Source organism: Amphimedon queenslandica, unplaced genomic scaffold, assembly GCF_000090795.2.
Source record: "Amphimedon queenslandica unplaced genomic scaffold, v1.1 AMPQUscaffold_12657, whole genome shotgun sequence".
Taxonomy (NCBI): Eukaryota; Metazoa; Porifera; class Demospongiae; order Haplosclerida; family Niphatidae; genus Amphimedon; species Amphimedon queenslandica.
The window spans coordinates 1-12,295 of NW_003547107.1; the positions used below are offsets into that span (position 1 = coordinate 1).

A 12,295-nucleotide genomic window follows, 5' to 3' on the forward strand; every position below is an offset into this window, starting at 1 on the left:
TAAATCATCCATGACTATCAATCAAGGAGGAGTGTTGTAAATAAAATGATTTATAGTTATTGTGATTATTGTAGTCATTATTGTTTACATAGTTAACCACAGACTAGTATATATAGTGATGTTTTTGCTTTTGTCCCCTGGTATCTTTTCCTAGTGTGTTCCTGTTCTTTTGTATCTCCCCTTCTCTCTATCTCTCTTTTAAGTTTATAATACAATATTCAACATTGATATGGTCCCTCTGTTAGTACCCACCCAAAGGAAGTCCCTGTAGACAGTGAAGCAGGTACAGAATGTATGTTGTAACATTTTAGGACTGTAATCTATGAGAAGAGAGGAGGGATTAGTAAAATTATGAAATTTATTTGAAACTGTAGTACTGAACTTAAGTGTGGTAATCAACTAATCATGTGTAATTGTGGCCTTTTTTCCGATGGTCATAACTTGGGATTTTGTTGTCGGAATCAGCTCAAACTTTCTACACAGCATAAGGACATCAATATGCATCAGAAAATGTAATAAAAATTTAGGGTGATTTTGGAGCCATTTTTTAGAAAAAAACCATGGGCTATAGCCTTGGGTATTTTTCAGATTTTGGCTAATTTTTTAAAATGGCCGTAACTTGAAAAAATGAAGTTGAAATCAGCTCAAACTTTCTACACAGCACAAGGACATCAATGTGTATCAGAAAATGTAATAAAAATTTGGGGTGATTTCGGAGCCATTTTTTGGAAAAAACCATGGGATGATGAATAATTCATGATTGAATTTTTTGGATTACTGCTTGGATTTTTGGATAATTGACTAATTGTTATAGGATTTTCTGGATTACTGTGAATTAATGAATTCGAGGTGTCTGACACAGGCTCAAATTTTGTTTGGGATTTCTAGATTTTTCAGTATTAAGCCGTGCATGCATGGTACCAGATTTTTCCTTGCACAGACCCCTCAGTAATTCCATAGTCTTTGTCTCTAAATTCATTGTGTAGAAAGCTTCTCTCCCTCTCTTTATCTCTTAGTAGATTACCATCAAACAATTATCTAGACTATCTCATTTTATTAAATAAACAAGTTAGGACCTTACACACTGGAGTAGGACATAGACAGTGGCTTAATGGCATAATATGAAAAAATATTTGCATATTTTTACACAATGTAAATGTAGCACATCAATGAATAAAATTAGTTGTGATCACTACCATTGCTACTATTAACAAAATAATCCTTTAACTTCTCTTCATATGATGTCCATGTCATCTTTAATAAATGAATTTTGGGTAGAAAAACTCCAACAAGCTTTTTCATTAATGTATAGTCAAACCACGATACATATTTGTCTTGTAGTACAGCAAACAATTCTGGTATTGTTGATATATGTTCAAACTCTTCTCTAATTTCTTTAGCTGTTTTCTTGTTAGGACCAAATGACATCGTTTGTGTTTGGAGGTAATTTATAATATCTGGAAGATCACCTGATTTGAAGGATTCCTCTGTTAATTGAATCAACATTTTAAATTCATCTTGTAAATACTGCTGCTTTCCGCCTAAACCCTTTTCATAATCAAATGTCTCTAAAAAGTAAAATGTTATAGGCCTTTCTATAGCATGTATGTATGAATGCATTTGTGGACATGGCAATGCTCTAGGAAATTATACATGCATGAGAAACTCCTATATAAATCACAAAATTTGCATGCTAGTATTAGTTAAAGTACGGTTTCATTGGAAATACACGAGGCAAAGCCAAGTACATGTACTCTCTTGAGTGCTGCATTTCTTAGATAGCACAAGGAACTGTGTTAATGGTAACATAGTGCTTGAGTGCCAGCCTCACACAGAACACCTGTTCGAAAAATAAAAGGGTCAGGGTCACATAGCAGCCTTTTGCTATCAACATAAAACCACAAACAATTGACCTGTAACAGGCATTGCCTTTCATGCACCCATGCACTATAAACATTAATATCAGTCAATTAAAATTGCTATGATAAAATGCTTTTATCTAACATAAGCACAAAAAATATCACAGATACTGTATAGGGGTTATATTTCATTGGAAATAAATTTTGTATTTTCATTAAATTCACAAAATTAAATTCCACAGAAAAGGTGTGGCACACTAGGAAAATGGCTGCAGAAGGTAACATTTGCAAAAATTTATACCAACAAATCTGAACAAATTCACAAAATTTTATTAAACCACTATACAATACCGTAATTTGTAAGGTCTAAACAGAACAACTTTTTTAATATAAAAAAGTTGCTTAAAAGACAAATGCACTTTAAGCCATGATCTCTTTAAGTCATATGAAGGAATATCCCTCAAAGGCAAGTTTCAATAAACAAAATCTGGAGTCTGATTCCTCCAGGCTCAAGCTACAGTACAGCTGGTAAACTTCGTGGGGTAATAAATAATTAATTTTTATTAATTTCGTGGTTCCACAAATTTTTTTGACAAATGACCAACTCCTACCAGATACACATAAAAAACTAATTAACAGGCCATGCAGAGCTCTAAAAGCCAGTGGAGGAGCCACAGTGTTTGTCTATTACTCCATATTCTGCTATAACCCATGTATTGGAAGCTAGTGTTGTAGATGCAAGGGAAAAGAATTTACTAACAGCCAGCCACAAATATTTGTACCCACAAACATTAGCTTTTAAGAGAAAACACAAAATATTTTGCACTCAAAAACTACCAACCAATCAACCATACAGTATATCAAGGATATGCTCTGCAAACAAATGATTATCCATCAACCCTGTATAGATTCAATTGCATTTTGCTTAGATTTTACTATTTTAGCCATTCATTTACAAAGACTCAGCATTTTTAGCTTAAATAAAGGATAAGTATTCATTTTCAATGTAAAAAAACATTGTATCGGCAGTGTATCTGCAACTAAAAGTTCCCATTTTAAAATAAAAAGTAGAGTAGTTAAACGTGACCTTTTTTAATCCCTTAAAATTGTGAACTTAAACAGGGTCATGAATACAAGGTTTCATCAATACTGAAAGCTGGTTTATAATATTATGCTAACTCTGATGTTACGTTGATGCTGGAATAGGATTTGGTTCTATTCTAGCAGAAAGCATGTGTCAAAATTCAAAAGGTCAAATCGCAAACACTTTTAATTTAAAAAATTATGGTATGCTGGCCTAATGTCATATTATAAACCAGCCTTAAGGCCTCACTTACATTACATCAGCTTTACCTTAAATTACTTGCAAACATTTTGAGCTGTACGTTTGCATAAATCTAGCTGCATTTTTGTTCGAATTTATCATTTTACTTACTTTGGTATGCTAATTTATTTTTGTTCACATTTACATGCCTTTTCATCTTGTGTTTTAGTGCCATATCAAACTTCCTGTTTTAATTGAAGGCATGCTCAAATGTCTCTGCTTAATTAAAAACCTAAGTTGGTCTAAATGTGACCTTAGGCCTTATTATAACACAACTTACAAAATATTAATTTTAGTACATGTACATGTATCATGCATAATTAAAAAATAAATACAAATAGATCTGTATGAACAGTAGACCAAATGAAGTGAGCTTACTCTCGCTAGAAATATGAAAGGGTCTGGGCAACGAGGCTAAAGTAAACCCACACCCATACAACTTGATCATTAATGTGTAAATCATAATTATAGAGATTTCTTTGAGGTTCTTTCAAAAAAGCCTACTCAAGCCAATCTCTCAACACTGTGCATGACAAAGCTTTCATTTCTACTCTTGTTGCTGTCACTTTTGGTAGGCATTCATTTTGTTGTCGCTTTTAAAAAATATCTGATACATACGGTCAAGATATTACATGTATATGACACAGGGGCGGATCTAGGATTTAATTTTTGGGGGGGCAATTGTGAGATGGGAGGGGTAATTAGGGGGTGTGGTCAACTAAGCTTGTGCAAAACTTTTGGGGAAGTAAAAATTATGAAGACTAAGCCTGCTAAAATGAACCCCTTTGTGGTTTAAAGATTGTTTACATAGTCCAGTACTGCAGCTGCTTCACAGTTTATACAGGTAAACCAAAGTTTATATTACTCCAGAAAATTTTTGGGGGGGCATTGCCCCCCTGGCCCCCCCATAGATCTGCCACTGAATTATGACACGACATACATGCATCTAATAGTAGACTGTCTGTTGAATGAAACTGACCTTTTGAACTATGAAGATGTGTACGAGCTATATCTTCTGCTAATGCTGGATCACCTCCTCCTTTAACAGCTACACACACTCTCCTCCAACAAGGAACACCATAGCGCTCGTAATCATACTCTTTCTTTAACCAGTGCTCTAGAACTTTAGATAGACATGACAGAGCCTTCCCACTAAAGTTTATAGCTTGTATTTCCTTGATAGTATCTATTCTGAGACGCAATGAAATAGCAATCTGTTCCCAATGAGCTGAGAGTGGTCTGACTTTATCATAAACATCATGAAAGTCATTGATATCTATTAAGAATTAATGATAGTTGATTTTTTAAATCAAAAGTTGAATACCTAGTTCTTTGTCACAAACGTTCACAAAATCAGGAGAAGCAGAGGAAGACGAAGAAGAAGCAGCAGACGTAGACATCGTAGGCTAGCTCGGAGTCGGAGGGCGTTTCACCTGAAATGGTGAACGCCCATAAGTTGTCATCCATGTAGATTACAGTGGAACCCCTCCCTACGGACACTCCTGAATTACGGACACCTTTGACTTACGGACAGCAGCTGTACAACGAAACGCCCTTCCTACTGGTTGCTGTACAAAAGTCCCCCTGAAAAACGGACCCCCGAAAATACGGAATACGGACACTTTTAGAAAAACGGAATGATTTTGCTGTATTAAATTAACCCCTCTTGAACGGACAGTGGGTGTGGTCCTGATGATCAATGCATGCATAGATATTAGAGTTACAGCAAGAGTAGATAATAGAAGTTAATCTTACCTCGGGTCCACCTGCCTACCGTGGTCCACCGTCCTCCTCGCTGATTACCTAGATAATGGGACGGTGGCCACACTGCCCCAGGGAAGTGTGGCCAATGAATGGGCCCCACTTCAGCCCCGCCCCCCTGATTAGTTGGGCCTTTGATGCATTCCGGTCCCCCAGGCAGGGGGGGGGCCTCGCCCACGCAAGGGCGCTTGGTGGGCAGACAACACCCCCCTGACCTCCCACCCCCTCATTACAATTGCATGAGCTGCACCCGAGGGGGGGAGGATCCGGAATCCTTCGGGGTGGTCCCACCCACGCTTTTGGGTGGGGCCGACCATCGGAGGGGATGACCCAGTGATTATCATCTAGGGGGCAGAGCTTCCGTGGTGCCCATTCTATCACACTGGGAAGGGACCCAGTGGAAAAACCTAAACCTACTAGATGTTGGGTGGGTGGTGGATGAGCAAACCAGAGCCTCTTCTTCCACGCGTGTAGTCCTGAGAGAATGCTGGATGATGGTGATCTCCCACGCATGCGCACAACTGAACTGCGTGGGTGTACAAGTGGATTGCTGCGTTTGCACACTGCCCACGCCATACAGTGGGTACGTGGGCGGTCAACCCAAGCGAGGATGGCCCCTGCTGATTAACTCCATTTAAACCATTGCTCTAAATGACAATTAATCTTACCTCGGGTCCACCTGCCTACCGTGGTCCACCGTCCTCCTCGCTGATTACCTAGATAATGGGACGGTGGCCACACTGCCCCAGGGAAGTGTGGCCAATGAATGGGCCCCACTTCAGCCCCGCCCCCCTGATTAGTTGGGCCTTTGATGCATTCCGGTCCCCCAGGCAGGGGGGGGGGCCTCGCCCACGCAAGGGCGCTTGGTGGGCAGACAACACCCCCCTGACCTCCCACCCCCTCATTACAATTGCATGAGCTGCACCCGAGGGGGGGGAGGATCCGGAATCCTTCGGGGTGGTCCCACCCACGCTTTTGGGTGGGGCCGACCATCGGAGGGGATGACCCAGTGATTATCATCTAGGGGGCAGAGCTTCCGTGGTGCCCAAACAGCCCACTATTACCCGAGATTCTTTCCCTCCTAGCCTAGCTCTATTATGATTCAATATTTATGATAGGATCAATAATAATCACAAATAAAGGAATAGCTAGCACAAATAATTGATAAGAGGAACAGATCAGGTGTGGGAGGAGACAGATGTGAAAGGGGGGAGTGCATAGACTGGGAAAGGAGGGGGGAGGCGGAGTTCAACTTGAGGAGGAAAGGTCATATGTGTACAGGTAGATGTGAGTGGGGACCAGACAGTTTGGTCCTTACCAGTAACTGCAAATGGGAGGTGACCACCCCCCCTGATCACGCCTCCGAATGGAGTCCAACTATCTGACGGTGTTCCCGATCAGCCGAGCTACCCCAAGAAGGGAATCTCTAGGGGTACGCACGTACAGGTGGTACGCCTCTGATTGCCACCTCCCTAGGATTTTTATGAGGTGGTCAGGAACCCCTGCTGCTGCTGCCGAGGTAGCCGCCCCGATACGGAGACTATGACCCGAGTATCGACTCATATCAAATCCCGCTGACTGGAGGCCCCTCCTGAGGCGTGTCACAAAGGCTGTCCTGGTAAGGGGCCTGCCATCCTCCCATATAAAGAGGTGACCGTTGCCTAGCGGGCGAATAGCCAAGTAACTAAGTAGGGCGGAGACGGGACAAACCCCCGAACCTGACACACCCAGGAAAATCTCCACCCCTCTGCCAAAAGGGTCTGTCTTTGCCTTGCGAAGCCGAAGGCGGATGGCCGTGGGGGAAGTCCTTGAGTTGATGGCTACCTCCGACATCAGAATATTTGCTGGGGACAAGTCGGTAGCCGTGAACTCCCCCACCCTCAGGAACCCAAAGTAGCCCACGCAAATGGCCGCCCATATCAGGCGGGACTCAAAGTCTTGCCCTGACCACACACCCACGAGCTGGTGCATGACCGTCCCAGTGATGGGGAGGCGAGCTGCCCGTCCGTTGTGGTGAGATGAGGCTCTAGCCACCCCTCGTAGAACTAGTTGAAGACGGGGCATTTGGTCCCTCTTCTCTGGCGTTTCCCCCCCGGCGACGGCCAGGTTTCTCACGCCCGATAGGTATGACACAATCGACTGGTGGGCCAGTCCTTGATGTTTGAGAAAGGCTACAAAAAGACATAGGACTCTCTCTGAGAGGGGGAGTGGTGGTAGGCCCATGGAATCACAAAAGGCTAGGTATCTCCGCTGGGCCGATGAATAAGAACTCACTGTCCTTGTTGAGAGGCCACCTTCAAAAAGCTCTCTAGCGAGTCCTTCCAACCGGGTGATGTCCATGACTGGGACCTGTCCAGCAGAAGGCCCACTAGTGGCTGGGGGATGGGGGTTGGGTAAGGGGATGCCTGCGGGAGAAGAGAAAAGAATGTGACCCTCTTATCCCTTGAAAGGGCATCTGCAGCCCCATTATCCTCCCCTGGGATGTGAACCACTGAGTGCTCGATATCAAAATAGGCCTCAATGAAGAATAGGGACCTCAGCAGATGTACTAGGGGCGGGTCCTTGGCCGAGTAGTTGGCTAGGGCGGATACTACAGCCTGATTGTCGGTTCTATATCGGACCCGCCGACCTCTCCATCTGGACCCCCATAAGGCAGCGGCCAAGACAACTGGGAATAGTTCTTTTGTCGCGATATTGGCATCCCTCCACGGGGCTGGCCATTGGAACTGAAACCATGCTGAGCCATCCTCTAACAGTGCTCCACAACCCCATGACCCAGAAGCGTCTGATGTCACGGTCTCCAGTAGGGGGCGACCCGGGAAGAGAGCAACCCCGTTCCAGTTCTGGATGAAGGAGTTCCACCACTGGAGGTCAGCGCGGCACTCCTGGTTAAGGCGAACCAGGTGGTCCTGCTTCCTTGGAATCTTAGAGGCCTCAATGAGAGAACGTATAAAAGTCCTCCCTGGGCGCACAACCACTGCTGCATCTGACAATTGTCCCACTATGGACTGTAGTTGCTTCTTGGTAACGGACTCGCGGGTCAACCACCAGCCCAGTGATCCCTGGAGGCGTTCTAGCTTCCCTTGGGGGAGCCTCATCTCCATCTTTATCGAGTCCAGCTCAATGCCCAGGAAGACCAAGGTAGTGGCTGGTCCGACGACTTTTTCTGGGGCGACAGGGAACCCCAGGTGCTCGCAGAGGTTGACAGCGACCCTGAGTGACTGCTGGCATCTGCCCGGATGCTGAGGGGGGCAGAAGAAGAAGTCGTCCAGGTAGTGTAGAAAGTGGGAGACCCCTTCGCACATCATGCACCATGACAGCCCGTCCGCCATTGCTGTGAAGATTTTTGGGGCGGAGCTGAGCCCAAACGGGAGGGCGGTGTCAAGGTAGGTAGCCCCACCCCACCGTATAGCCAGTAGTGACTGGTCGTCTGGGTGGACTGGGACGTGTCTGTAGGCTGCTTTCAGGTCGAGCTTAGCCATGAAGGCACCGCGGCCTGCAGCTCTTATCAGCTCCACTGCGTTCTCCACCCTAGGATAGATCAGTGATGTGAGGGAAGAACTGATGCCGTCATTGACGCTGGCACCAGAGGGAGCAGACAGGTCTATGATTAGCCTGAACTTGCCTGGTTGGTGGCTTTTGGGTGTCAAGCCAATGGAGCTCCAGTGCACTGGTGCCCTGCGGGGGACCTGCCTGAGGCGTCCAGCAGCAATCTCCTCAGTAATGTACCTCTGGGCGTGGCCCGGGTTGTTAGTAGAGGATTCATAATTCCTCCTTGGTGAACATAGTTTGAGAGACCGGTCGAAGCCGATCTTGAACCCCTGGTCAATCCCCCTCCTGAGGAACCCGGCATACTCCTTGTCCGGGTGTGACCTCAGGTAGTGGTCCCACCTAGCGAGTGGGAGGATCCCCCTGACTTGTACGCCCTCGACCAAAGGAGTAGATGAGACCGCCTCCAAGGCTAGTAGGTCCTGTGTGTATTGGTACCGACCACCTAAGACAGGAGACAACAGTCATTCTGCCCCATATACAGTAGCCCACTGCACAATAGAGTGGGGGGGGGAGAGGGGAGCCAGGGGGACAAGCATAGGGGAGGGGTTGGACAGCGGTCCAAATCAAAGACATCGGCATACCACCAGCAGTCTACCTCTGGGAGGCATCACATGTGCGTGTGATTTAGATTATTATAGTAGTTTGAGAAGGAATCAATCAACAAATTAATCAACACAAAAAAAAAAAAAAAAAAACCGAAATGTATGCAGAGTAATAATAAGTGTGGGTGTATGCACCAAGTCAAGGCATGAATCTGAAGGGGTTAAATATTGCTACAGTCCATTGGATAATGATGACTATGGAAGTGGCCAAATGAGGAATTAGTCTTTGCGGGAGACCTGTGGGCGGGTCCTGCTACTCTCCGGCTTGCCCTTACAGGCAGAGGCCCCATGATCAGCCAGCCCGCATGACCAGCATTTGTGGGTAAATCGGCAATTGGACGAGGAACAACCTGCTGTTCTATTGAACCGTCGGCAGACCTCGTCGCTTGGTCTGTATGGGCGAGGGCGTCGGTCTGCTGGAGTGGTGGGAGGGGCCAGGGCACAGTCCTCCTTGCGGTGGTCATGCGACTGGCAGATTGAGCAGAACAGACCAGCCGCCTGGAGGACATTTGCGGCCAGCATGGATGGATTCAGTTCTGTCCACGGGAGGTTGTGACCTGCCCCTTGGAGCTGACGAAAATGGGCGTCGTATGCACGCCACCCCAACCCCCCATGCTTACGAGCCAACATCAGAATTATCTGGCCGTAGGCCATTAGGTCTCTCGTCTCCCGGCAATCAACCTTGGCCGCTACAAAGGCCAAAAAGCAGCAGAGCCAGGTCTCCACGTCGCCGATCTCTCTGAGGCGGAGGGATTGCGATCCCAGTAGTCCGGTGTCTATGACCCTCTGGCGTAGGGCGACATTGTCGGATAGCAGGTCACGAAAATCCACGAAGGCACCTGATCTGATAGACTCCACAACCTTCCCTGGGATAGGTGGGAGAGCAGAGGACAGGACCAGAGGCGGGGTCTTGGAGGGACCCAGGTTGGCCAGTGGTGTAGCCAGTAGCGTGGCCAAGGAAGGGGATGCCCCTGCGGGGGAGAGTGACTGGTGGGCAGTTAGTTCAGAAGCCCCAGAGGTACTCGGGAGGCTGCCCGTCGAGAAGATCGGGGCGGAGCTCATAAAGGACAGCAGGTTGGAACCTATGAAAGGAGAATGGAAATGAAAAGGCATCATTCTTAGCAGTGGGTGCGCCCACAGGGGGAGCGTCCCCATCGACTTCATTCTTAGCAGTGGGTGTACCCACAAGGGGGGGGGGGAGCGTCCCCCTCAACTTGGAAAAGGAAATGAAAGGCGTCAGTCTCCATGGTGAGTGCGCCCACAGGGGGAGCGTCCCCATCGACATGGAAGGACCCCCGAGGGTATTAGGAAGGGGGTAGGGACGGTGGGGCGCCCACATGAGGAGATGGAGGGGAGCGACCCTCCAGTGACATTGCCCCACCCCAGGAAGAAGAGAGGAGAGAGGAGAGGTTAAGAGGGGTAAAACAAGATGAATAAGAGTAATAATAATAATAATAATAATAATAATAATAATAATAATAATAATAATAATAACAATAATAATAATAATAATAATGATGATAATAATAAAGAGAGAGAGAGAGAGAGAGAGGGGGGGGAGGGGTGAGGCAGGGGGGGGAGTGTCCCAAGCAGTTCCAGCTTAGCGGGGACATCCCATTAAGAAGACACCTGGGGATGCATAAATTCAAAGGGATATTTCTAGGCTACTAAAACAACTGCTAATGAGGCAATGACATAGTAAGAGGGGGAAAAGGAAAGAAAGGGCCTAGCGGGAACACACCAATCAGCGACCCCCAATAGATTATAGTACTTGTGAATGTGTGAATGTACCTGATGAAATACCCGCTGGATGAAGGGAAGGATAGGAGGAAGCTGGTCCGCCTGCAGTAGTGACAGACATCGGAACACTGGAAAGAAGAACTGGGTTCACGACGGATACCGGGGCTGTGGAGGCCGGTACCGTGGGAGACGAGGATGATGGGATGGAGGATGGAGATGTCCCACCGCTAAGCTCATTGCGGAGAATAGTCCTCACCAACGAACCTAAAAGTTGGAGACCCGCCGGTGAGACTGAAGGGGTGGATGGGCTGGAGGCTGTGGTGGTCGTGGTAGAACTGGAGTTGGGAGCGCCAGAGTTACTGCCAGCCATACTAGAAGCTGTGCTAGTCGACATCGTCGGTTGAGAGCAGGTAGTGGCAGTCGCCTTGAAGAAGACGGTTGAGTGAAGAACTGGTGGAAAGGCGAGTGGGAAGAGGAGGAAGAGAGCAAAAGGACAAGAGCAAACCAGAGCCTCTTCTTCCACGCATGTAGTCCTGAGAGAATGCTGGATGATGCTGATCTCCCACGCATGCGCACAACTGAACTGCGTGGGTGTACAAGTGGATTGCTGCGTTTGCACACTGCCCACGCCATACAGTGGGTACGTGGGCGGTCAACCCAAGCGAGGATGGCCCCTGCTGATTAACTCCATTTAAACCATTGCTCTAAATGACAATGGTTATGCATAGTATCTGTCTACCGTATTAGATCTACGCATAAATAGGGGTGACGTACGAGGACATACAGACAGACAGACAGACGGGGCGTGACTGAGAGTCTAGCTAGAGTGGGGCGAGCTCAGGCTCGCCCCAATTAGTGAATGAGTCACGCCCTTATCCAGCCCCACCTTACTTTTTGCAAAAGGGGCGAGATTAACAATGGCAACAAATAACTATTATTCTCCTTCTTCCTTCTCTTCTCCTTTGACTATTGGTAGGTAATATTCATTATAAGTGCTAGATCTATAATAATTATTATTTAGAGCAACCGTATGTACTTCATCTGTTGAAGAGATGTGGTTTCCCTCAGAGGAGATGGAAGGAACTAGGACTGACACTAGGACTACACAAGAACACACTGGACGCCATTGAAAGGAATCATCCTGGTGATGTATCTCGATGCTTGACAGAGTGTCTCTCCAAGTGGTCGTCCAGAGCTGATAATGTTGACAGTAAAGGAGGAGCTACCTTTGACTCACTGTCAGATGCTCTTAAATCTTTGAATGAGAATGCTGCAGCTGACAAGTTAGATCAAGAGAGTAAGTTAATATCACTGATTGTATTAACATTGACTGTGTGTGTGTGTGTATTTTATATAGAATGTGGAACCAATGATGTACACAGTATTGCTACTGGTGAGTGTTACATAGCTGAACTTAAGTACAATACTATTACAATAATTGATTATTAAGAACAAGT

The 12,295-nt window shown here is 46.2% G+C and overlaps 3 protein-coding genes across 3 annotated transcripts; all 3 read right to left on the reverse strand.

Annotated features, from left to right (window-relative positions):
• Positions 1-1,108: 1,108 nt before the first annotated feature.
• On the reverse strand, positions 1,109-4,636 carry LOC109587202 (uncharacterized). The gene is made up of 3 exons (XM_020003436.1): positions 4,508-4,636; positions 4,163-4,459; positions 1,109-1,568 (listed from the first exon to the last, which is right to left on the reverse strand). Exons 1-3 carry the CDS (start codon positions 4,581-4,583, stop codon positions 1,180-1,182), a joined length of 762 nt encoding a protein of 253 aa, XP_019858995.1. The 5' UTR covers positions 4,584-4,636; the 3' UTR covers positions 1,109-1,179.
• A 1,685-nt stretch (positions 4,637-6,321) lies between these two features.
• LOC105314691 (uncharacterized) lies at positions 6,322-7,008 on the reverse strand. Its single transcript, XM_011409003.1, has one exon. It carries the CDS (start codon positions 7,006-7,008, stop codon positions 6,322-6,324), a length of 687 nt encoding a protein of 228 aa, XP_011407305.1.
• A 2,170-nt stretch (positions 7,009-9,178) lies between these two features.
• LOC109587203 (uncharacterized) lies at positions 9,179-11,132 on the reverse strand. The gene is made up of 2 exons (XM_020003437.1): positions 10,890-11,132; positions 9,179-10,180 (listed from the first exon to the last, which is right to left on the reverse strand). The coding sequence occupies exons 1-2, from the start codon at positions 10,957-10,959 to the stop codon at positions 9,318-9,320; spliced, it is 933 nt and encodes a 310-aa protein (XP_019858996.1). The 5' UTR covers positions 10,960-11,132; the 3' UTR covers positions 9,179-9,317.
• Positions 11,133-12,295: the final 1,163 nt, after the last annotated feature.